Source organism: Phoenix dactylifera, chromosome 11 (assembly GCF_051530095.1).
Source record: "Phoenix dactylifera cultivar Ajwa chromosome 11, Ajwa_hap1_PhDact_Kaust_v1.1, whole genome shotgun sequence".
In the NCBI taxonomy this organism is placed as follows: domain Eukaryota; kingdom Viridiplantae; phylum Streptophyta; class Magnoliopsida; order Arecales; family Arecaceae; genus Phoenix; species Phoenix dactylifera.
This window is the reverse complement of record NC_143200.1, coordinates 12,336,120-12,361,986: the sequence shown is the minus strand read 5'-3', so window position 1 is coordinate 12,361,986 and position 25,867 is coordinate 12,336,120. Positions and strand designations below refer to the sequence as shown.

The 25,867-nt window shown below is 39.8% G+C and overlaps 2 protein-coding genes across 3 annotated transcripts; both read left to right on the top strand.

The window, feature by feature from the left end:
- LOC103717260 (single-stranded DNA-binding protein WHY2, mitochondrial-like) lies at positions 1-24,784 on the top strand. 2 transcript variants are annotated; one of them, XM_008805576.5, is made up of 8 exons: positions 1-156; positions 16,893-17,014; positions 17,090-17,187; positions 17,283-17,375; positions 17,798-17,892; positions 17,995-18,068; positions 22,524-22,612; positions 24,360-24,784. In XM_008805576.5, the coding sequence occupies exons 1-8, from the start codon at positions 125-127 to the stop codon at positions 24,480-24,482; spliced, it is 726 nt and encodes a 241-aa protein (XP_008803798.1). In that variant the 5' UTR covers positions 1-124; the 3' UTR covers positions 24,483-24,784. The 2 variants fall into 2 exon arrangements, with proteins under 2 accessions (XP_008803798.1, XP_088562949.1); XM_088706823.1 differs by lacking the exon at positions 22,524-22,612.
- Positions 9,110-16,892, top strand: LOC148700658 (uncharacterized). The gene has a single exon (XM_088706822.1). The coding sequence runs from the start codon at positions 11,312-11,314 to the stop codon at positions 12,554-12,556; it is 1,245 nt and encodes a 414-aa protein (XP_088562948.1). The 5' UTR covers positions 9,110-11,311; the 3' UTR covers positions 12,557-16,892.
- Positions 24,785-25,867: the final 1,083 nt, after the last annotated feature.

Genomic DNA, 25,867 nt, shown 5'->3' with positions numbered 1-25,867 from the left:
ATCAGTTGGTTCGCTTCCCAGGTTCATCCGAACCATGTGCTTCCGTGCACCGCTGCTGTCCTAATTTCCCGAAGCGCCGCACAATCTCTCTCTCTCTCTCTCTCTCTCTCTCGCTTGCTCCAGAATGATGAAGTTCTCCCGCTTCTGGTTGCCCAGGCAAGTCACCTAACTCTAATCATCCTCTTGTTTCCCCCCTTCAATCTCTCCTTTTCCCTTCGTGGGTTTTTTTTTTTGTTTTTACTTAAAAGTGGTCTTAATCACGCTTCTCCGAAACCCGCCTCTTTTTCCCACTCTCATTTCTATTCCATATCTTAATGCTTCGTGTTGGTCGGATTTTTAGTTCTTGGGCTTTCTACAGAACGTTTTCTTTTGCCTTCCACCGCATAACTGGAAACGTTTTTATTCGTTCCATGGAGAAATACGAGTCGATAAAAGCATGGATTACGCCCTCCCGAGTCCTAATAATATTTTCTTTTCTAATAGATGGAAAAAGCTACAAGGATGTTGAAATTACTTCATGACTCTTTCTAATAGGTTAGGTAAAAAAGCACTAAACATGTGGTACCTGAAATGGTGCTAGGCATTTCTCTCGATCGCTCCTTAGTAAGAGGATAATCACATTCGAACCATTTGGGCGTTCTGGTGCTTGGTCGAGGTACAGTTTTTGTGGCTTGGAGTAGTATCTGTTGTGCAAATGGGTCGAACATTTGAAGCAAGTTCTAGTCCTCGGTTCAGCACTTTACTCAAGGCTAGGTTGTATCAGTTGTTGGGTTCTTGAGTTATGTGTGCATCCGGTCTATCTTGGGTAAGATGGGAGGGTGAATAAATTCGAGAAGGATCTAGGGATGTTTCTAATTTATTATTGTAACAACCTAGGATTGCTACGATTTTAATCTTGCTCTTTTAAAAAGAAAAATTAAACGTAGGATACCCCAAGTATAGGGTGTAGCAAAGTAATATTCTCGGTGAGTCCGAGATCGAATCCACAGGGATTTGACAGTGAACAAAAACTAAAGGCTAAATAATATTCGGATTAACAAAATATAACTAAGGCATCAGGATTCAGCCTAGCACTTCATCAAGTTTTTCCTAAAATCATCTATTATCTCAGTTAAATAGATTTAGTTTTATGGGCAGTATTACAGTAATTCTATTTTAAACTACAGGGATTTCTAAGCATCTGTTATACCCGGGGGAAATAACAAATCAAAGAAAATATATAAGTTTGAAATAATTTCTATCAATCTACTGCACCATAAATCAAATCAAAAAAACATTAAAATCCAATTGATGATTAAAGAAAATACATGAAGAAAATGCTAGGCTTTTCCCTAGCCTTAGCTAGAGAAGATTTAGCTATCCATATGAGATGCAAGCAATTTTATAAAAAGGATTAGTATAGAGTAAATAAAATAAACATAAATCCTTTTTTTTTTCTTTCTCCTCTTAAGAAAACAGGGTGCTCTGTTTTCTTTCTTTGGGTTTTCTCCTCCCGTTGCTTCTCCTCCTTCTCTTGTTCGGCTGAGAAGGTAGATCGGAAGAGGGAGCTTCCTGGTTCCCTTGGCCTCTAGCTGTCCTCTTCTCCTCTCTCCCGTCGGCTGCCTAGATTGGAAGAGAAGATGCTCCGGATGGCTCTCCCGGCTGCTTTCTCCCTTCCGTTCCGTGACCTCCCCTCGCCTCCTCTCCCTCCTTCCACCGGATGGCTCTCCCTTTTATAGAATTTTCCCAAAGCTCAAGAGACGCTGGGAATCAATGAAGATCAAACCGGCCGTTTAATTTGCTCCCTGTTTTCGCGATGGAAGTCGAACCGAGATTGCTGGGTGCTTTGCGATGGACTCGGTCATGGGAAGGTTTTGATTCGGCTGTTGAGATGATGAAGCATCTGAAACGCATGGATTTGAATGCAGCTTGGAATGATCCGGTTTGCTTGAGATACGGGATGAAGTTGAATCGCTTGGGATTCTTCAGCTGGAAATTGTGGAAGAAGATGACCGTTGGGAAGAAAAGAAACGGGGGAGACGGAAGGACTGGCTTTGGAGTTCCCTCGCTGCCGTTTGGGAATTTGAAGATGAAACAATTGGATGCCACGATCGCTGGGAAGCTCCTCATGGATGAATCCTGCTCTGTTCATTGGAACGTTGCTTCATGGATGAAAGAGCCGGTTTGGGAGTTTTGAAGATGAATGGTTGCTGGAAGCGTTTTGATTGTAGATTCTGTTCTTGAAACAGGGGATATGGAAGCCACGTGTGAGACGCGGCTTGGGGATGATCCAGTTGCATGCTGCCACGGTCGGTTGAAAAATGCTGGGATCTTCATGACGCAGGCACTAATGCTGGCTGAATCAGCTGGACGCAGTGATATAGATTGCATGCGGATGACGGGCAACGTAAGGCTCAGATGAGATGCTAAGGATTTGTTGAGCTCGGACCGTCAGAAATTGGGCTCAAACCAGAGTTACTGGGTCTCTTGAATTAATTTCACTCAAACACAAATAAAACATTAATTAATTAATTTTATTAATAAAAATTAACTATAATACTAATTAAGATAATATGAAAATTTCACTTTTGTACTCTCATCACACCCCTCAACTAGCTTATTGCTAGTCTCTAGCAATTTAGTGTGAAAATGATAAAATGAGGGTGCAAAAGTATTGTTTATTTTATCAATATGCATGAATTAAAATAAATACTCACTTTCGTAGAGCATTACGATTGCACTTAGCACGTGCAACAAGCCGTTAAACCCCTAGGTTACCCTAGTGGACGAGTGTTGTCTCGTGAGGGTTTGCAGTGATGTTACCCACAAACATCGTTTTTAAGTTAGAAGATACTTTAAAACATAGCAACCCTTAAGGCAAATGTAAATGTGACGTCTCAGAATACCTATACCTCCACCACAATTGGGTACCCCTTGAGTTCTAGGTGCACTACTCAAATTCACAAGTGTTAACTATCATTTGTTAGCTCCCGATCCACAAAATTTTCCGAATATCACATGTTATTTATCCAGAATGGTTCGCATATAAAAATGAAGCTATCAATCCCAACTAGACATCCCAGGTACACAGAGTTCTAAAATAATGGAGTCAAACCAGTCATCCACATGTCACTTGGTTTAAGTTTAACTAACTCACTCGTGTTTAAAATATTATTATTATTATTATTTTTTTCTTTTTCTTTTTTTTTTTTAACACAATGACTACAACAGTCCAACTCCATTAGGCTCTAGTAAGGTCCATGTAACGAGCTTTGGGTCAATGACTCTTGATCCAGTTGGCTCAAGGCATTAGGTGAAACACCCCTCGGACTTAATTACTCGAACCAGACTACGCCACGAGGCCGGACTAGTCACTTATTTCAGTCATTTTCACCTTTTTACGCGAACACTCGCTGCTTTGTAGGCAAGAGGCCCGGTTACTCAGTGAAGACAAACAGTATTATTTCTCTCTTTTTTTTTTTTAAATTTTTTTTTATATATATATACATATGTAACGTGACTGTATTGTGACTATAGGTCAACCAAGGTCAGAACATAAGGCACCCAGGCGATCTAGCCGGGAATTTCAAACTCAATCTTTATGTGAAAACCAAATCATGAACTTTAAGACAAGGACACTCGTACTTCTCTTGCGAATAAGATCAACAAACAAGTAGGTAAAACAAGTGAACTCCTGAGGCCTTCCTATTGTCATTGAATACCTATGTGGGGATCTAGTAATAGGTCTCTGATAAGTCATAATATGCTCCTTGCCTTAATAGCTGCACATGTTTATTTCTTTGAAAAATATAGTGGTAATTAAATGACTACAACATATATGTTTAAATAATTTTTTTTTTTTTTTTTTTTGAAATATATGACAATTGGTATGATATATAGAAAAATATAGTAATCTCTCCCCCCAACTTAAATTCAACATTGTCCCCAATGTTTCAACATGAGTGCATTAAATATGATTGTATGAAGTATAATAAGGCCGAAGGTGAGAATTTACCTGATAGAATGACTGCACACTGCTGTTGCTCACCAATTGTCATATGAAAGAAAGAAAAATTATGTACAAACAGAGGATCTCTAGCAGATATAGAGATCAATCCTGATAAACAGGATCTCCCAGATTGGTCGATTCAACTTCTGGGGTAAAGTTGTCCAAAAATAACTTCAAACGTTGGCCATTTACTTTAAAAATATTACCGGTGTTTGGATTCTCTATCTCAACGGTTCCATACGGATAAACAGTTTTAACTATAAATGGACCAGTCCACCTAGATCTCAATTTTCCTGAAAATAAATGAAGTCTTGAATTATACAATAGAACTTTCTGGGAAGGCTCAAATGTTTTTCTTATAATATTTCTATCATGAAAGACTTTCATTTTATGCTTATAAATTCGAGCATTCTCATATGCTTCATTTCTGATTTCCTCTAGTTCATTAAGTTGAAGTTTGCGTAGTGAACTAGCTTTATCCATATCAAAATTAAATCTCTTAATAGCCCAGTATGCCCTATGCTCCAATTCCACAGGCAAATGACACGGTTTACCAAAAATAAGACGGTACGGAGACATACCAATCGGAGTTTTAAAAGCAGTATGATAAGCCCAAAGTGCATCAGTTAAACGCAAAGACCAGTCTTTGCGATTTGGGTTAACCGTTTTTTCCAGAATATTCTTAATTGATCGATTTGATACTTCAACTTGTCCACTTGTTTGTGGATGATAAGGGGTGGCGATTTTATGGGTGATCCCATATTTTCGCATTAAAGCCTCAAAAGGCTTATTACAGAAGTGTGAACCCCCATCACTGATGATGGCTCGAGGTGTTCCAAATCTGGAAAGAATGTTTTCCTTTAAAAATTTTAGAACAGTTTTGTGGTCATTATGTTTGCAAGGAATTGCCTCAATCCATTTGGAGACATAATCTACAGCTACTAAAATGTACAAATTTCCGAATGAAGGAGGAAATGGGCCCATAAAATCTATTCCCCAACAATCAAATATTTCAATAATTAAAATTGGGTTGAGAGGCATCATATTCCTACGAGTTATCCCACCTAACTTTTGACAGCGCTCGCAAGCTTTGCAAAAGTTATGGGAATCTTTAAACAAGGTGGGCCAATAGAAACCGCACTGTAAAATTTTTGCAGCCGTTTTCTTAGCAGAGAAATGACCACCGCAAGCTTCAGAATGACAAAAGGAAATGACACTAATAAATTCGTCATTAGGTACACATCTCCTAATAATTTGATCTGGGCAATATTTGAAAAGATAAGGATCATCCCAGAAAAATTTTTTTATTTCAGTCAAAAATTTTCTTTTGTCTTGTTTATTCCAATGACTTGGTAGTTCACCTGTGACTAGAAAATTTGCAATGTCTGCAAACCAGGGTGAAGATGTGATCTCAAACAGTTGCTCATCAGGAAAAGTGTCTTTTATGGGTGAATTGTCTAAGGAATCTGGAAAAGTGAGACGGGACAAGTGATTAGCTACTACATTCTCTACCCCCTTTTTATCTCTTATTTCTAGAAAAAATTCTTGGAGCAGAAGAATCCACCTAAGCAAACGCGCCTTAGCATCCTTTTTTGAAAGAAGGTACTTAAGGGCAGCATGGTCAGTGTAGATAATGATTTTGGATCCAATCAAGTAAGACCTAAATTTTTCTAGTGCAAATACTACGGCGAGTAGTTCTTTTTCCGTAGTGGTGTAATTCATTTGTGCACTATTTAAAGTCTTACTTGCATAGTAAATAACATAAGGCTTTCTTTCTTTTCTTTGCCCTAGAACTACCCCAACTGCATATTCACTAGCATTACACATAATTTCAAAAGGAAGTGACCAGTCAGGTGGTTGCATGATGGGAGCAGAGGTCAGCAAGCTTTTAAGTTTATCAAAAGCTCTTTGACATTCTTCAGACCACACAAATTGGGTTTTCTTTTGAAGGAGATTACATAAGGGTTTAGATATTGAGCTAAAATCTTTAATGAATCTCCTATAAAATCCTGCATGACCCAAAAATGAGCTAAAACCTTTACCATCTGAGCTAAAGTATGCATACCTTGGTCAAGAAGAGACCTTTCCTGAATCCCCGGCAACGGCGCCAAAAACTTGCTACGATTTTAATCTTGCTCTTTTAAAAAGAAAAATTAAACGTAGGATACCCCAAGTATAGGGTGTAGCAAAGTAATATTCTCGGTGAGTCCGAGATCGAATCCACAGGGATTTGACAGTGAACAAAAACTAAAGGCTAAATAATATTCGGATTAACAAAATATAACTAAGGCATCAGGATTCAGCCTAGCACTTCATCAAGTTTTTCCTAAAATCATCTATTATCTCAGTTAAATAGATTTAGTTTTATGGGCAGTATTACAGTAATTCTATTTTAAACTACAGGGATTTCTAAGCATCTGTTATACCCGGGGGAAATAACAAATCAAAGAAAATATATAAGTTTGAAATAATTTCTATCAATCTACTGCACCATAAATCAAATCAAAAAAACATTAAAATCCAATTGATGATTAAAGAAAATACATGAAGAAAATGCTAGGCTTTTCCCTAGCCTTAGCTAGAGAAGATTTAGCTATCCATATGAGATGCAAGCAATTTTATAAAAAGGATTAGTATAGAGTAAATAAAATAAACATAAATCCTTTTTTTTTTTCTTTCTCCTCTTAAGAAAACAGGGTGCTCTGTTTTCTTTCTTTGGGTTTTCTCCTCCCGTTGCTTCTCCTCCTTCTCTTGTTCGGCTGAGAAGGTAGATCGGAAGAGGGAGCTTCCTGGTTCCCTTGGCCTCTAGCTGTCCTCTTCTCCTCTCTCCCGTCGGCTGCCTAGATTGGAAGAGAAGATGCTCCGGATGGCTCTCCCGGCTGCTTTCTCCCTTCCGTTCTGTGACCTCCCCTCGCCTCCTCTCCCTCCTTCCACCGGATGGCTCTCCCTTTTATAGAATTTTCCCAAAGCTCAAGAGACGCTGGGAATCAATGAAGATCAAACCGGCCGTTTAATTTGCTCCCTGTTTTCGCGATGGAAGTCGAACCGAGATTGCTGGGTGCTTTGCGATGGACTCGGTCATGGGAAGGTTTTGATTCGGCTGTTGAGATGATGAAGCATCTGAAACGCATGGATTTGAATGCAGCTTGGAATGATCCGGTTTGCTTGAGATACGGGATGAAGTTGAATCGCTTGGGATTCTTCAGCTGGAAATTGTGGAAGAAGATGACCGTTGGGAAGAAAAGAAACGGGGGAGACGGAAGGACTGGCTTTGGAGTTCCCTCGCTGCCGTTTGGGAATTTGAAGATGAAACAATTGGATGCCACGATCGCTGGGAAGCTCCTCATGGATGAATCCTGCTCTGTTCATTGGAACGTTGCTTCACGGATGAAAGAGCCGGTTTGGGAGTTTTGAAGATGAATGGTTGCTGGAAGCGTTTTGATTGTAGATTCTGTTCTCGAAACAGGGGATATGGAAGCCACGTGTGAGACGCGGCTTGGGGATGATCCAGTTGCATGCTGCCACGGTCGGTTGAAAAATGCTGGGATCTTCATGACGCAGGCACTAATGCTGGCTGAATCAGCTGGACGCAGTGATATAGATTGCATGCGGATGACGGGCAACGTAAGGCTCAGATGAGATGCTAAGGATTTGTTGAGCTCGGACCGTCAGAAATTGGGCTCAAACCAGAGTTACTGGGTCTCTTGGATTAATTTCACTCAAACACAAATAAAACATTAATTAATTAATTTTATTAATAAAAATTAACTATAATACTAATTAAGATAATATGAAAATTTCACTTTTGTACTCTCATCAAGGATCTTACCCAAAATGGCTAGCCAGAGGATATTATTTGGGTTCCTTTATCTTATATAAGTATCCAAGATCTGCCTAACAGATAACCGATGTGGGACTAAACACATGCCCACATGGGTATTCACATACTCTTTCCGTTTAAGCCCTGACGTCATCGCCAGGCTAAGATTTTAAATCCATTCAAATCTAATCACAAGCACCACAATTAGCTAGTGGTTAGCCCCAATGAATCCGTGCTACAGTATCCTCTAGTCCGTATGGATAATGGGCCAGGTCTGCTCTAATACCATTTGTGACAACCTAGGGTCTCATCCAAAATGGCCAGTCAGAAAGTATTATTTGGATTTCTTGATCCTGTATAAGTATTCAAGATCTACTCAGTGGATAATCGATGTGGAACTAAATACAAGCCCACACGGGTCCTCACAATCATACTTGTGACTGCCTGGCATTGGTGCATAACACTAATAACAATATCTTGGCCATATGCAAATGCTGTAGCCCATGATATTAGTTTTTAATAAATCTGCTGAATAGGTCTACATGCACATAAAAAGGCTATTGCATGTATAAGCTTGTGATGGTAATTGGAAATTACATATGCTCATTATGCATTTCACTGGTAGGATCTTTAGGGTAGATAATCCCTCATTACTACCTGTATGTCTCATTTTTGACATTTTTGTGACTTGAACCAAAAGTTGTCCAAAAACTCCTTTAGATTTTATAGAAACATATGCTATTGCCCCATTTATTCTCATTATCATGTCTTTTTGATTGACTGGTAACTGTCCAAATGTTTGAGATGGAACATTTTCTTGCTGGATTCTGCCTGTTTTCCATGTGGTTCTTGTATAGCGATTGATTGTTGCTCAGATTACTTTCATGTCACTATAATTAAGCACTAAGTCTTGGTATCAAATATTCAATCAAGTAAAATTAGAAGCAAGATGAAAGTAAATAAATAAATTACTTAGGTTTTAGGGAATTTGGTGGGACTTGATAGAATATTCTGTTACTATGATAGTATGGAGAGTGTGGATTTTAGTTGATGTGTGTAGGTTGAATTTTGGTTAGTGCTCTTGAATACCGGTGGGAAAAATTGATTATGCAAGAAAAGTAGCATATATGAGGTTTACAAAAAAGTTGCCACTGCTCTTAAGAGTTGTTACTTACCATCAGGTTAAATCTGGTGGTATGAGCTTAATGCGAATTCAAAATTTTTTTCTATTGGTTTCTAAACAGTTATCCACCATGTTGTGCCCGCTACACCCCCCCCCCCCCCCCCCCCCCCCCCCCCCCCCCGCGATGTAGGACCATAATGAAACCCAGCATGGAGCCTTGATTAAGTGATTTTTTTTGAATTATGGTTTGGTTGAGTCTAATTGAGTCCTTGAGTCCTTGTTTAATCAAGTTGATTTCCAATCTAAGCTTGTTTAGGGTCTGAGTTGAGTTGAATTAGGAGTCTGTTTGATTAGGATTGTGATTAGGGATTTAGGGGAGTTGTGGTTATGTATAAAGGTTGTAAAGGAGCGCCGCCTCCTTCTTCATTGCTTTCCCGTGAAAAAAAAAACCAGAAAAAGCTCTGTTCTTGAGCCCAAAACTCCCCTGTTCCCTCCTCTGTTTTGGTTGTTGAATTAGCCGCAGGATAACAGGTTTTCCTCTCCCACGCTCACCGCACCATTTGGTATCAGAGCGAGGTCAACTGGCATTGATGGCGAATGACAGTGCCACGAGCGTCCACCCCGGCGATCACGGGGTGCCAGCCTTTGGGCAGCGATCCGCAGGTTGGAAGGGGCCGTGCGGGATATCCAGCAAACTCTCCAAGCCATGCGGATTGAAAATACCATGGATCCCAACCGGGAGCGCGTGCGGGCTCACGAGGATCTCCCTCACGGTCCACCGGCACCGGCGCGAGATCCCCCTCGCCGGCGTTGCCAGCGAGTTCCTCCGGAGTCTTCCGACGAAGAGGAAGATGACGCTGTCTTTGGAGCATTCGGTGGACCGCGACTGCACCCAGGTGGATACGGCTTCAACGGAGGCGAACGGGACCGAATGGCATTCAACCATCGCTATCCGGATGAAGGAGATGAGGGGCTTGGAGGGCAACGTCCACGGAGGAACCAAGGCCAAGCAGGCTACAGGTTCAATGGAGTCGACCACAGACTTTCTTTTGGAGGGGTGGCTATTGACGGCTGGCCCCCTGATGAAGATGCAGTCGCCGACGAAGTCCCCGAGCCACATCCATGGATGAACAGGGCCCATGCAGGGGGAAGGAATGCAGAACCTGTGAGAAACAGGCTCCCTTGGGGCGTTCGTGATAGGGGCTCCCCTGATTTTAGATTAAAGGTGGATCTCCGTGCATTCAACGGTAATCTTCATATTAAGGGATTTTTGGATTGGTTGGCTGAGGTAGAAAAAATTTTCGATTATATGGAGATCCCATATCAGAAGAAGGTGAAGTTGGTCGCATATAAATTGAAGGGAGGAGCATCTGCATGGTGGGATCAACTGTAACATAACCGTCTACGGCAAGGAAAGATGCAGATCACCACCTGGCGCAAGATGAAGCAATATCTGCGTGGCCGTTTTCTTCCGCCTGACTATGAGCAGGCGCTCTACCATCAGTACCAGAACTGCCGACTAGGGCTGTTAATGAGCCGAGCTGCTCGGGCTCGGCTCGGGCTCGGCTTGTTAGTCAAACGAGCCCGAGCCCGAGCCCAATATAAGGCTCGTTTACATCCGAGCCCGAGCCCGAGCTCGAGCCCGAGCAGCTCACGAGCCCAAACGAGCTCTAGTTTCCCACTAAAAAATCTTATTTCAGCACTATAATTCATAAAAATCTGACCACATAGAGAAAAATAGCCTGTTATCGAGCCCGAGCCTAAGCTCGAGCCCGATTACGAGCCTAAGCTTGGGCTCGTTCTGGAGCTCGTAATTGAAACGAGCTTTACGAGCTCAAGCCCGAGCCTTTGCTTTGCCAAGCAAGCCCGAGCTTGAGCCCAATATAGAGCTCGTTACCGAGCCCGAGCCCGAGCTTCTGTGAAACGAGCCGAGCCGAGCTCTCCCAGGCTCAGGCTCGGCTCGGCTCGTTAACAGTCCTACTGCCAACAGGGCCCTCGAACGGTGACCGAATACACTGACGAATTCAACCGCCTCAATGCCCGCAACAACTTGTCAGAAACAGAAAATCAGCAAGTGGCGAGGTACATTGGTGGGTTGAAGCCGGTTATCCGAGATCAGGTGGATTTATATCCGGTGTGGAGCCTGTCGGAAGCTACAAGTTTGGCCTTAAAATTTGAGGCGCAGGCGACACGAAAGGCACACCAATTTCAGCCCATGAATAGAGCATCGTTCTTGCGCTCCACCATAGCAAAGCAGAAGACTGTTGAAGGAGCGGCCACTTCGAGTTAACCACCACCAACGTCCACGTCGAGAGGAGCTGGAAATTTCAGCAAGCAGCAGGCGGCCCCAAAAGGTAGTGGCAACCCCTACGAGAGACCAATGCCTATAAAATGTTACAGATGTCAAGAGTTTGGGCATTGGTCTAACGAGTGTCCGAGGCGACGGCCAGTCAATGTAGTCGAAGCTGAGGATGAAGAAGAAATGCCGCATGAGGACGAGGATCATGAAGAGGGGCAGACCGACGATGAAGACGTCGAGGTGACGGCACCGGATCAAGGAGTTCCGGCCTCCTTCGTAGTTCAGCGAATTTTATTTGCCCCGAGGAATGAAGAGGAATCGCAATGCCACAGTATCTTCAAAACTTGCTGCACTATCCACAAAACTGTGTGCAATGTGATTATTGACAGCGGCATCAGCGAAAATATTGTTTCTTCCACGTTGGTTCGTGCGATGGGATTGAAGACAGAAAAACACCCGTTTTCTTATAAGATTGGATGGATTAAGAAAGGTGCTGAAACGAGAGTAGAGAATGTATGTAGGGTGCCATTGTCCATCGGGAGGTACTACAAGGATGAAGTGGTGTGCGATGTAGTGGATATGGATGCATGTCATGTTCTACTCGGGCGTCCATGGCAGCATCACACAGATGTTACATTCAGGGGCCGAGACAATGCATACTTGTTCCGATGGCAAGGTAGAAAAATTCTGTTGGTGCCTATGAAAGAGAAGCCTACCCCCAAAACTTCTCAAGTGGAGGAAAAGTCTTTCTTTGCTATTTCTGGTGCGCAGTTCATGGCAGAACTCAAGGGGGCTGAAGAGGTTATGGTGTTGGTTGTTAAGGGGTCGAAGATGCCTATCATGCAGCAAGTGCCTGAGGAGTTCAAAGAATTGCTGACAGAGTTCAAAGACATCACCCCTGCAGAATTACCGAATGGACTGCCTCCCATGCGAGATATTCAGCACCATATTGATTTGGTGCCTGGTGCAAGTCTCCCCAATCTGCCTCATTACCGCATGAGTCCTAAGGAGAGCAAAATTCTGCAGCAACAAGTTGAAGATTTGATCAAGAAGGGGCTGATCCGGGAGAGCATGAGTCCGTGCGCGGTGCCTGCACTTTTGACGCCGAAGAAGGATGGGAGTTGGCGCATGTGTGTGGACAGCCGTGCAATCAATAGGATAACAGTAAAATACCGGTTTTCCATACCCCGTTTGAATGATATGCTCGACATGTTAGAAGGAGCCAAGGTCTTATCCAAAATTGATCTTCGGAGCGGCTACCATCATATCCGAATTCGGCCCGGTGACGAATGGAAGACAGCATTCAAGACGAAGGATGGACTTTAGGAGTGGATGGTCATGCCTTTTGGCCTATCCAACGCACCGAGCACCTTCATGAGAATAATGAACCAGGTACTAAAATCATTTATTGGAAAGTTCGTCGTCGTCTACTTTGATGATATTCTGATCTATAGTCGCAATGAAATTGAGCATAAGGAGCACTTGAGAGCAGTTTTGCTTGCTTTACGGGAGAATCGGTTGTTTGTTAATCTTAAGAAGTGTCATTTTGTTACAAAACGCTTGGTGTTCCTGGAATTTGTTGTTGGGGCTGATGGCATACATGTTGATGAAGAGAAGGTAAAGGCAATACGGGAGTTGCCGATTCCTACAAATGTTAGCCAAGTCCGCAGCTTTCATGGGTTAGCGACGTTCTATCGGCGTTTCATTCGGAACTTCAGTACCATCATCGCTCCCATCACCGAATGCATGAAGAAGGGCCGATTTCAATGGAGGGAGCAGCAACAAGCAAGTTTTGAATTGATAAAAGAAAAGCTAACTTCTGCACCAGTACTAGCATTACCGAGTTTTGAAAAGTTATTTGGAGTGGAGTGTGATGCTTCTGTGGTCGGCATAGGGGCTGTTTTGACCCAAGAAGGACGGCCCGTGGAGTACTTCAGTGAAAAACTTAGTGAAGCACGGCAAAAGTGGACAACCTACGAGCTAGACTTCTATGCGATCATCCGGGCGTTGAAGCATTGGGAGCATTACCTTATTCAAAAAGAATTTGTTCTGTACAGCGACCATCAAGCCTTGAAGTACATCAGTAATCAGAACAATTTGAACCGAATGCATGCTCGATGGGTAAGCTTTTTGCAGAAATTTTTCTTTGTGTTGAAGCATCGGTGTCTGGGCCACAAAATCGGGTGGCAGATGCTCTGAGCCGATGCAATGCTTTATTGACTACCATGCAGGCAGAGGTTGTGGGGTTTGAATATTTGAAAGAGTTGTATGCAGAGGATGAGGATTTCAAAGATGTATGGGCAAAGTGTACAAGTCATCAAGCAACTGGAGACTTCAACATTCAGGATGGCTATCTATTTTGGGGCAATTCCTTATGTATTCCTAGATCCTCATTGCGAGAGAAGCTGATTAGAGACTTTCATGGTGGCGGCCTTAGTGGGCATATGGGTCGGGACAAGATCATTGCCAGTCTCACGGAAAGGTATCATTGGCCGCAGCTGAGAAGAGATGTTGGAAAATTTATTCAAAGGTGTTATACTTGCCAAACAGCGAAGGGGCAATCGCAAAACACTGGACTATATATGCCTCTACTTGTGCCAAATGCTATTTGGGAGGATCTGTCGATGGATTTTGTGTTGGATCTTCCCCGAACATAAAGAGGTGTAGACTCAGTTTTCGTGGTGGTGGACAGGTTCTCCAAGATGGCGCATTTCATCCCTTGCAAGAAGACATCAGATGCATCCCACATTGCAAGGTTGTTCTTTCGAGAGATTGTTTGTTTGCATGGAGTACCACAATCCATAACATCAGATCGGGATTCCAAATTTTTGAGTCACTTCTGGCTTACTCTATGGAGGATGTTTGACACTTCATTAAATTTCAGCAGCACTGCGCATCCTCAGACTGATGGACAGACGGAAGTGGTTAACAGAACATGGGTAATTTTATCCGTTGCATTTCTGGGAGCATCCCGAAACATTGGGATTATGCTTTGGCCCAAGCAGAGTTTGCTTACAACAATGCTGTCTATAGTGGAACCGGACGGTCGCCTTTCTCCATTGTTTATTCAAAGGCACCAAAGCCTGTATTGGATCTGGCGCGCCTACCGAAAATTTTTGGAAACAGTGCAGCAACAGAACATTTGGCAGAAGAAATTCAAGCTATACAGTTAGAAGTGAAGAAACGCCTAGAGGACACAAATGCTAAGTACAAATCAAGGGCGGATAAACATCGAAGGCACAAAGAATTTCAAGAAGGCGACATGGTGATGGTTTTCTTGCGCAAAGAAAGATTTCCCGTGGGAACTTACAGCAAATGGAAGCCAAGAAAGTACGGACCATACAGAATTTTGAAAATGATCAATAACAATGCTTACGTTGTGGACCTACTAGATGATATGGGAATTTCAAAGACTTTTAATGTCGCTGATATCTATGAATACCATAACCCTGAAGAGCAGCTATACCCAGATGAAAACTCGAGGACGAGTCGTGTTCAAGTGGAGGGGACTGATGCAGGACCATAATGAAACCCAGCATGGAGCCTTGATTAAGTGATTTTTTTTGAATTCTGGTTTGGTTGAGTCTAATTGAGTCCTTGTTTAATCAAGTTGATTTCCAATCTAAGCTTGTTTAGGGTCTGAGTTGAGTTGAATTAGGAGTCTGTTTGATTAGGATTGTGATTAGGGATTTAGGGGAGTTGTGGTTATGTATAAAGGTTGTAAAGGAGCGCCGCCTCCTTCTTCTTCATTGCTTTCTCGTGAAAAAAAAAAACCCAGAAAAAGCTCTGTTCTTGAGCCCAAAACTCCCCTGTTCCCTCCTCTGTTTTGGTTGTTGAATCAGCCGCAGGATAACAGGTTTTCCTCTCCCACACTCACCCCACCCCCCCCGGTCCTTTGGGAACCTCATCCAGCTGCTACGAGCATTACCAGAGCATATCAGAACATTCAATATAATTGATGATTGGGATTTGGTCTAGCAAAATAGATTACTTGCTCTCGAATTCTCCAGGGAGAGATTTGAGGAGAAGTATTAGTGATGTAAGAGAGTTTTAATGAGTCCAACCTTTGTCTTTTCTTTCCTTTTACTTGGTTGTATTTGGAAAGTTTTGGATGTAGTGGAATTCTGAATTGATCAGGAGTCCTTAAAGTCAAAACTTTTCTTCTTTGCCTTTTAGATACACTTGTGCATGCACATGCCCTTCCCAGGTGGTCCTGCATTCAATTAGTATGAAGTTTCTGACCAGTTAAACTTTGGGCTAGAGTTGGTTGAACCACAAATACCATGTGGTAACAAGGGGTGCATTAGTTGTTGTTTGGCAATTCAGGCTTAGTTCTCCATGGCATCCTTAAACATGGAAAGATTTTGGTTTTGAAGAGTGAAATGATGAGGCTTATTAAATGGAGCTGCATACATCTCCACTTTAACTGTATGCATTGAAACACATCCATCCATGTGACATTGACTCCGGGTCATTTTCCTCTGGTAGTACATATTTGACATTTTTCCCTGTTTTCATGCAGGATTCCTTTGTTCTATACGTTTTAAAGATATTGATAGCCATTATAAAGAAGAGAACTAAAGTTCTCTATATTTGAAGTTGCATAACTTGTTGCATGCTAGTGGAAATTTATTCCTGTTTTATTTATTTGTTTGAGAGCTGGGTAACTAATCATTTAATAACTTACTATTAATATCAACAAAGATGTATTATGGTGTATGCTATTTGGTTATTTGCTAATGATAGTAGTGTTGATTGATCAGCAGATGACAAGATTAAATGCTAAATCAGATTTATTGAAGAAAGCATCATGATAAGGGCTTAAATATCAGCAGAACAAAAGTAGAACTTAGGAAATGCACTTTTGGTGAAAATATAAGTGAATATGAGGTCTCAGTTAAGATCGACGGGCAAGTGACTGTTTTTGTTATTTAGAATCTATTATTATGGAATAATAGAGAGATAGATGAATTCATGTCTAATAGAATTAGAGCTGGTTGGAAAAGTTGAAGGGTACTTCCAGGTTAGTATGCGCATACCTTGGTGTTTAAGGGAAAAATTATAGAATCATAATGAAGTTAACAGTATTTTATGTTTAGAATGCTGGGCAGTAAAATGGATCCAAGAAAATGATTTGAAGGTAGCAGGACCAAAAGAGCCTAAATGTAATACGAAGATCTGAGAGGGGAAGACCTAAGATAACATGGATAAATGCTGTGAAATAAAAGATATGGAGAAGCTCAAAAATAACATCAAAAGTGGCTCTAGAAAAAAATACCTGGCAAATGAGGATTCATAAAGTGGACATCAAATAGCTGGAACAAGAATTTATGGTTACAAGCTGGTTTTGATAGTTCTGGAGATAGTAGTATATGACTTCTCACTATCATGCCTGAAACTCCTGATGTCTTTGTTTCAGTAGCTTCTTGACAGCTACATGGTTTCATCTTAAATCTCTGCTAAATCTTAGATGCTTAATCACTCTGTAACTCTATTTTCACTCTGATGATAAAATTTGGTCTTGTCCCCTTATATGGTGAAATTGATTTAGGCGACGATTGGATATTCCATGCATGTTTTTCTTCAGATCCATTATTTACCATATAGTTTGGGTTTTAGGTTGCATATTATAACCTTTTGACCATTTGATTGGGTTCTGCAGGAATCAACTGGCTTCAAAATTTCTGCCTGAGAAAAATAGTAATATCAAGGAAGCTTCATGGTTCAGTAATTACAGTTCTCGATTCGGTATTTCAACTGCAAGATCAGATTCCATAAAACATGGTATGATGAAATCTGGTTTCACTCCAGCTACCTCTGTCATTCATCGATATTGCTCAGACTCTTGTTCCTCTGCAGGGAATTATTCAGGAAAAACATATGCAGATTTCTCTATTTTTAAAGGAAAAGCTGCACTTACAGTTTCCCCTGTTCTGCCAACATTCAGCAGGCTGGATGTATGGTTTGGGTTTTTGGGGTCATTAGTTTCGAGATTTATTTTTCGACCAAGATTTTCTTTCTTTACACCTCATTTATAAAATATTTTGGGCAGTCTGGGAGTTCTAAAGTTGATAGAAGGGGAGTTGTGCTATTGAAGTTCATGCCTGCTATTGGTCAACGGAAGTATGATCCTGAAAAGAAACAGGTACTGGTTTTTTCTGTAGTGTTTGCAATTGCGCTTCTATTTGAGTCATTTTCTGCTTGTTCCACTGACCTGTTTAATCTTTCCAATAACTTTTTATTAGATATTAGCCAGGATTTTTTTGGGATCCATAGAAATCTATGCTGGAAATTTGGATTTTTTTTTTTGTTGGAAAGGCAGGGAGACCCACCTGCACTATAATTACCCATGCGCAAATACTTGGAATGCACCACTAATGCTCGGACCCAGAACCTTTGGTTATTAAGCAGGGGGTTGTGACTGTTGGCACAACCCAGTTCACCTGCATGTTTGGATTTAAACCTTTTGTTTCTTTTCTTTTGCTGCTAGTTTAATTTTTTGAACCATATGTTTATATGCATTTTCTATGTAGTGATGCTTCACATGCTAATTACTGGTTTTTGTAGCTCTTTGCATTATCAGCTACTGAAATTGGGTGCCTAATAAGCCTAGGTCCTGCTGAATCATGTGAATTTTTCCATGATCCTTCAATGAAGTCAAGGTTTGCTATTTGACATCCATTAATATGCACTATCTTCATAGGCCTATTGTATCCCTTCCCACACCCCACACCACCCCTGGTTTCTGATATACAATGTTACAGTCTGGAAGGTCAAGTGAAGAAAACACTATCAGTTTCCCCAGTTCCCAATGGCGAGGGTTATTTCTTTAATCTAAGTAAGTTCTCTGACTATTTTAGTAGTCCTCTTTTCTTTGCTTACTGATAGATCCCATGGTTGAATAACTAGCATTTGCCATTGTTTTGCTTCTTTACTAAGTAGCTTTTCCTTTGTTCTTATGAAGACTGATTGAAGTTTAGGTTTAAAACTATTTTGAGTTATATGGTTTAGGAAATGCGGATCTTTGTAGCAAAAGTAACAAAGAGACCTAGGAATAGTTCTTGGAGCTGGAGAATGTCAATTGCTTAGAGTTGGGCCTTAGTGCAATGACATGTCTTTAAGTATGGATGGTTAAATTTTTGATGTTCTGGGCAATTATCCTGTTTGATGTTTCTGACTTGATCTAGAAGATGATATCAGATGCACACACTTGGATGAGTAATCATAGTTTTTTCTGCTTGGTGGTTTCTGGTTCCATAAAAAATGCTCTAAGTTGGCTAATGTGGAAGGGTTTCTTTTGTTACATTCTTTTCAATAAATGCAAAGGGCACGCACTTGTCTAGCTTTAATTTTTCCCTCCTTGAATATGGGAGACAATTATATGAGCAGCCTAGTGGAATAGTTGGTCAAACAACTCATCTACTTGAACTTTTAAAACCTTTGCTTCTTTATCATCTATATTATTCTAGTTTTTCAAGGGCTAGCAATGTTTATATATATATATATATATATATATAGATAGATAGATAGATAGATAGATAGATAGATAGATAGATAGAGATATATATAGAGAGAGAGCTGGACTTGGCTACACTCGAGTAGATTTCCACTCAGATCCAATTAGATGTAGATTGGACGATGTGGGTCTCATATTGATGATCCAAGCCGTTGGTTGTGATGTACTACCTCTAAATAGCTTACACACAAAAGAAATCATATAATTTGGAGATCGTATGCACCAAGCAACCAAAATAACATATATAATTTGATGTTATTTAGATTGTCCAATTTTTTGACCTAGAAGTTTCCAAATCTTATGATTTGTGGTGTATAAGCAATTTAGAGCTAGTAGATCACATCCAACAACTTGGATCATTGATATGAGGCTCCCTCGTCCAATATAGACCTGACCGGATTTGAGTGGAGATCGACACATACATACATATATAGACATGCGTACATATGTAAATACATACATGAATACGTGCATGCAACATACACATGTATGCATGTAAATGACATTATGTATGTAACATATGTGTTTACACAATTAGGTTATCTATGAATTACAAATGTTATGTTACCAATCAAATAGGCAAGGAACCTCAAAAGCATTTCACATAGAATTAGTGTTTTGCATTTATAGAATTACTTAAAATCTGACAGAGGGTTAAGCACAACCTTCCCATCCCCCTTTTTTCTTTCTAAGTAAATATTTACTGCAGGCACACATTTCTTTCTAATTTTTCTTTCTACAGTGAAACGCAATAAGCTTGTAGATCCAAATCTTTTTCTACCTGAATCTGAAATTTGGAGTGTATTGAGTTATCAACCTTCATTGCTGCTCTTTGCACGACCATTTTTGTGAATGATGGCCGGATAATTAAGAAATTAAAGCATATGGAGCATTTCTAATGTGTCTGTATTGACTTGCTGAAGCGATGAGATTTCAGGTTGGTTCAAGTTGAGTTAGCAATTAGCATGCAATAACATGGGTTGCAAGTGAACACAAAATGGACAGTTGCACATTTTCAATATAGTTAGAGAACTAAACTACATCTTAGGCAATATAATTCAAAAATCCAAACTGTTGTGCTTGGTCTACACATGCTAAACCCCATAAAAACCAAAATATTTTGGAGCTGGATACCATGTAAATTTGAATGCCCAATTCTGTGTTTTTCAGAGTTGTGCTGCTATATTAGGTCTGTGGGCTATTAAAAATCTGTATTAATCTTTTGTCATTCATTGTTAATCCCAGTTTATCAGTAAGTAGAATCAAATTTAGAATTCAGAGATTATATAAGTGTAGGGCTAGAAAAGGGAACAGCAGTCTGCTGCTGTTTGCTCGTCTTCTGGTTATTTTAAGGGAAGATTGTGTAAGAGTGGACATTCTTCTTTTAATTTAAAAGTTTTTAAACTAATATACATCGCTGTGCATTGCCTTTAGTTTTTCACTCTCATCACATCAATTTTATGACTCATTCGTTGTTAATTCAATTTTATGTCATCTTTATTAAGTTGTAGGTCATAATGTTGGAGTGCTCGAAGGCACGATCGGAATCTATGCTTTAATTTTATGAGAGTAATATGGTGGAAACCACAAATAATAGTTTAAGATTCTATAAGTGAACGCCATATAATAGGGACAAGATGGTTATGGTTGATAATTGCATTTGATGACTCTATATACTTCGGCAAGTGTAAATTATTCCATTGTGCGAAAGCAAAGGATGAACAGAAGTGCATCGAACTTTTGCAAACTGCCAGTTATTATCACCACCCAAACTAAAATGATGCTGAAAATCTAGTCTAATATCTTGTTCCAATGGTAACTTTCTCAAGGCATTATACTTGACTACTTGTGGAATCACAGTTCACGTACATTTTCCAGACTAGTTATATTGCATGTGCATAGGCATGTGTATTGACTGAAAATTCTTATCAATGACCTAATTTCATTAAAACAAAATTCAACATGCTGACACCCTCAGGCAAATATGATATTAGAACCTAGTCATTGGGAGTAAACTTGTAGGTGCCTATTCAGCCATGAGTCTATTTTACAATACCACTGATTCTCAAGAAGTGATTATATATGCAGTATTTTTAAAGTACTATATAAGCTGCTCATCAAGCACAAGATTTGTGATGAATCAAATTCATACATATACATTGTACAAGATCCCAATATCATAATTTAGGTTTATCCAGAATATTTTGTACACTAATAATAATGATTATGATGATGATTTAATGTTAAATCATAAACAACATTAAATATGTGCAAATTTCCTGAGAAGCATTAATATTGTTGCACTTCAAATTGAAATCTTTTAAACTGTGATAGTGGATTGCCTATGTGAGATCATTACAGGAGACAAATTTCTGTTGGTCATTGTGGTAGTCTTCAATTTTTTGGAATCAGGCACCTATTATAAGTAGCCATAATGTTCAGATGTATATTTTCTGTTTCAATACTCCTATTTGAATGTTATTCTAAAAGGCTCTCTCTCTCTCTCTGTGTGTGTGTGTGTTCCTCTTTTTTTGCCGGTGACACCTATGCTGGAAAATAGAGACGTTTAAACTTCAAAGCAATAATAGATGGAGAATAAATAGTATGGGTATTATTGGAAGTATGATGATCAAGAGATTTCAAAAAAGAACTCTGCAGAAGGTTAGGTGTCAGTTAGAATAAATGACCTTTTCATTCGCCTAATTAAAACAAAAGTACTCCAAATGAATCCATACCAAGTCCTACAATTCTGTTGTCATCATACTTCAGTGCCATTCTCCTAAGCCATCTAATCCCGTGGCTGCATTCAGTTCAGGCATAACACAAAAGTGGATTAGAGATGGTTGTGCCAAATGTCATTGCTATTTGTTTGGCTACAGTGTCTAGAATAACTTTTGGTTGATATTGCTCGTATCCATTTAAAAATGAGGACACAGGCATAAATGGTGGCTTTATTCCTGAAATAGCTAATGGCACCTCTAACTTTGAATAGTTATGCATGGCATAAGCAAGTTTGACTGGCATAACTGTTCCTTGCCTATGCCCGCTTTTCAGAAGCCGTTAGGCATGATGCTTACGTTAGGCATGATGCTTACTCCAAGCTATATGCCTGCTTTATGGCAACCAACTCCACCTATATGATTTGCTTATTTCTATCACTAAATCCACACTCTAACATGGTTCATTTCTTTCAACTATACACAAACCTATGCTATAACCTAAATCCAGAGGTCCCCATGACTGTCAAAAATTAAGGGTTTAACCTCCATCTCCAAGGGGTGGTGTGGACTGAACAGAGTATCATTGGTGTTCCAGAATTTACAGAGCGTTGATTGTACCTCATATTTGTGGTGATGGTGTTGCTGATGATGACAATGGTTATGTTGGTTGTCATTGGGTTGTAGGTGGAAATGGTGATGATGGTAGAGTAGTGGTGGTGATGAAGATTGAAATGGAGGAGATGATGGTAGTTGAGTGCTGATTGTTGGGAAGGAGGTTGGAATTGTGGTGGTGGGCATGGTGAAGGGGGATTGGAGGAAAGGAAGGTGGGGATTAGAAAGTCCTGTCAAGTGGTAGGTGTTTCTTGGGAATACAAGAGTTTTCACACGTAAGAAGTGTTGGCATTTCTATGGAGCTTTTAGAACTGTGAAAGTCTGGTGTTTCTCTGTCCTTTATTGAGTTTATGTGCTTGTTACTCTATGGATGCTTAAATATTATCAACCATGGTCTGCAAACTGCAGTATTCATGTAAGTATTACAATTACTCTCTCTGTGCAGCTGTCATGAATTCTGTCCAGAAAACAAATGATCGTTTTTCTGTACCCGTGGCAAAAGCTGAGTTTGCAGTGGTGCGTGCAGCTTTTAGTGTAAGTTTTGCAGGAACCATTATCTTATAGTGGAACTCTATACAATGTTATTTTTTCCTTCCAAATCATAGGATAAAACAAATGCACGCTAATAGAGTTGCATTTATTCATATATATATATGTAATGTAACTTACATGCAGGTATAGTCACTGACATGTGCACCATGGAACATATAAAGTAACTATAAATTGTGACTGCATGTTTATGCAGAAAGCATATTTGCTTCCTCTTTTTGTTGTGCATTATGACTTGTATGTACTGATGCATTAATGGGTGGTCTTGCTGAAGGAGCTTTGGCAGCCTGCATGTGATTTGGATCCTAATCCGGTGTTAGAGCAGTTTTGTGGTTTCTGTTTATATTGATCAAAGTGATAGAAATTCGAAGTGACCTTTGTGTAAGAGGGTGATAGAATTAAAACAAATTTGGTTTTATGCCATGAAGGATAGCCTTGGACTTGCTTGTGAAATCAATGTAATGGTCGATATGAGGAAGTAACACATGGAATTTGTTGATGAAGGGCATATGATAGACTATAGTGAGGGTGGTTTGGTGGCACACAAGGGAAAATTGTGTTGTAAAGCAGTAAAACAGGATTGATACATGAATGAAGGAATTTAAACAAATGAAAAGTAGTTAAGAGTGTGTTGAGAATTTCAGTATGGTGGGACTGCATAAGGGGTGACAAATAAGTCTTTCACGGCTTTACACTTGACATGGATGAATTGATTGCTGTATTTAAGAGGAGGTTCCATCATGGATAATATTTGCTATGATAAAATGTTAATTGATGATTTAAGACTTGATTCAAATGTTGAATTGGAAAGGATGGAGGTTCTCCAGGATGAGAGTCTTAAAATCAGTCAAGGTAGAGAACATATGGAACACAAATTTTATGGGATAATAATTGATGGCCAGGAGATGCACTACTGTCATCCTTTTAGCTTCTTTTTCCATCTTTTGTTAGGATGAACAAATAGAGGAAGTGCCTTTGGGTCACTATGATAGTAATTATGCATTTTAGATTGTAGAAAAACCTTACAAGATGGAAGTGAGGCTTGTGATGGTGTACGACTTGTTATGTTTAAGATAATCAAGGAAAATAGCTAAATTTTACAAAGTTGAGATTTTAATGCAAATGTGCGGCAATATTAGAAGGATAAAAATGACCTTTTCAGAGGTGCAAGGCTATTATTTTTAGACAGCATTGCCAGGAATCAATCAAGACAGCACGATCATGTGCTATAAAGGTAGAGGAGGCATTAAGGACCAAGGGGAATAAATGAATTTTCTTCTAAGGGTTTGGATAGAGGGAAAACCTGAGATAACATGATCGGCAATTTTGAGAAAGGATTTATTAAATCTTGTGATAAAGAAGGTAAAATCTAACAAACACCGGTACGCATTTGTTCTGGTTATGGTCGTTGCTATTTTTGAATTGGAAAGTCAGAGCTTGTGGGTGGTTGCTGGTGTGGATTTGGAGAGTTGGGACGGGTTTAGTTTGGATGACAAATGAGCTCAACTAAATCCTAAGGTCACCATCTGTTGGCATGTATATATATATATATATATATATATATATATATATATATATACACACACATGTATGAATGTATACATGCGCGCATATATGATGGGTGCTTTTAAATTTAGCTGTTTGTGTTTTATTGCAATAAATTCAGCTATATTGTATGTCGTTTGATAATTGATTAAATGGAACTAGCACTAAATATTTTGCTTCTGTGCAGTTCATCTTGCCATATATCATGGGCTGGGACCAGGTCGTTAAGCCACAGTTGGAGAGTGTCGAAGGGGAGCGGCCAAAGCAGAGAGAGATGCGGCCAGACCCAGATTTCGAATGGGAAAGATGATGATGATATAATTCGATACCTTGACTATTGCTTGTGGCTTCAAACATCATGATGCCAATATTGTTCTGTCAGAGGAGTTGGGTTAGTAGCTTAACAGTGTCAATTGTCCTCGCATATTTGGTGATGGAAATTAAATTAGTTTTTCAACTAAAATGGGCAGATGACATGCTTTCTTCCCACAGGGCGGGCTTTGAGGTTTTGTTTGTAAACGCATAGATGGCTCATGTATTTAAAATATGTGCGTCTACCTATATTAGCATGGAATAAAAAGATGTGCATCCACGTATATCATCGTTAACAAATAGCGAAATGCCTTGTCGTCCTAACTTGTGCCTATACAGCAGGATCCCAGATGTTGTCACTGAACGCTCGTGTACTAATATGTAATTCACTATTTGCCATGGATCCTATAAAATATAGATACACTTTGACTGCTGAAAAGGTATTTTCATGCTTAGTATGGTGGGCAGAAACAAGGGTTCAGACTTCACCAAGCCTTGCCCGTGCCTTTTGGGATCTAGGGTGAGAAACTGAAGGTGCTGGCCGGAAAGATATCTCCATTACTTGCAAACCTATCTTGTAAAAAACAAGACATAAAAAGGGAAAATCATAAAAAAATTTCTCCAAAAAATTCAGAAAAATATTAAAAAACAAAAAAAAAACCGTGTCTTCCTATTTTCATCAATCAAAAGTTATTTAAATCTATTCTATCTAAATCTGTTACATGAAGAAACCAAAAGTTATCTGAATCTGTCGCATGAGAAATGAGAAAACCACGTAGGAAAAAAAAACACATAGGAAAAAAACTCTATAAAGTTATCTAATTCTTATAGAACTCCAACATTTAAAGATATCTAATTTCTTTTGAACTCCCAAAAAAAAAAAGGCAGCCATGCAAAAACTATGAACGGAAAAGCCAACCAAAAGTTATCTAAATATATTATATCCAAATCTGTGACATGGACCGACCAAAAATTATCTAAATCTGTAATATGAGAAATGAGAAAATTGTGCTGAAAAAAAATGGGAAATAACTATTTTGTTTGCGTACCTTTGGGTTCACCTAACTCAGCAGCAATCAGCTTTAGGTGAAAGAATATATACTGCAATAACGCAGAAGTCTTTAACAAAATAAGAGGATATGGCCATCCTATAGCGACCCTGCAAACCATTCTATCAGCCACGTTATATATAGCTACTTGAGAAATTATCCTGCAAGCCAACCTATCCCCCATTTAACCCAATCGGATGGCTTTAAACACCCCAACTTCTAATGGTATAGGGGGGAGAAACAAGCCAAAGAGCTTCATGAGAAACTTCAATTCAGTTACCTTAGCCATTTGCCTAAAATATAAGCTATCAACTGTTCATTATTGCCATTCACC

Excerpts from the sequence above, each read along its gene's own strand:
- LOC103717260 (XM_008805576.5), top strand. The coding sequence starts at position 125 with ATGATGAAGTTCTCCCGCTTCTGGTTGCCCAG. Across the intron at positions 157-16,892 it reads TCCCGCTTCTGGTTGCCCAG|GAATCAACTGGCTTCAAAAT; the intron begins GCAAGTCACCTA and ends TGGGTTCTGCAG. Across the intron at positions 17,893-17,994 it reads GATCCTTCAATGAAGTCAAG|TCTGGAAGGTCAAGTGAAGA; the intron begins GTTTGCTATTTG and ends ACAATGTTACAG.
- LOC148700658 (XM_088706822.1), top strand. The coding sequence starts at position 11,312 with ATGCCTATAAAATGTTACAGATGTCAAGAGTTTGGGCATTGGTCTAAC.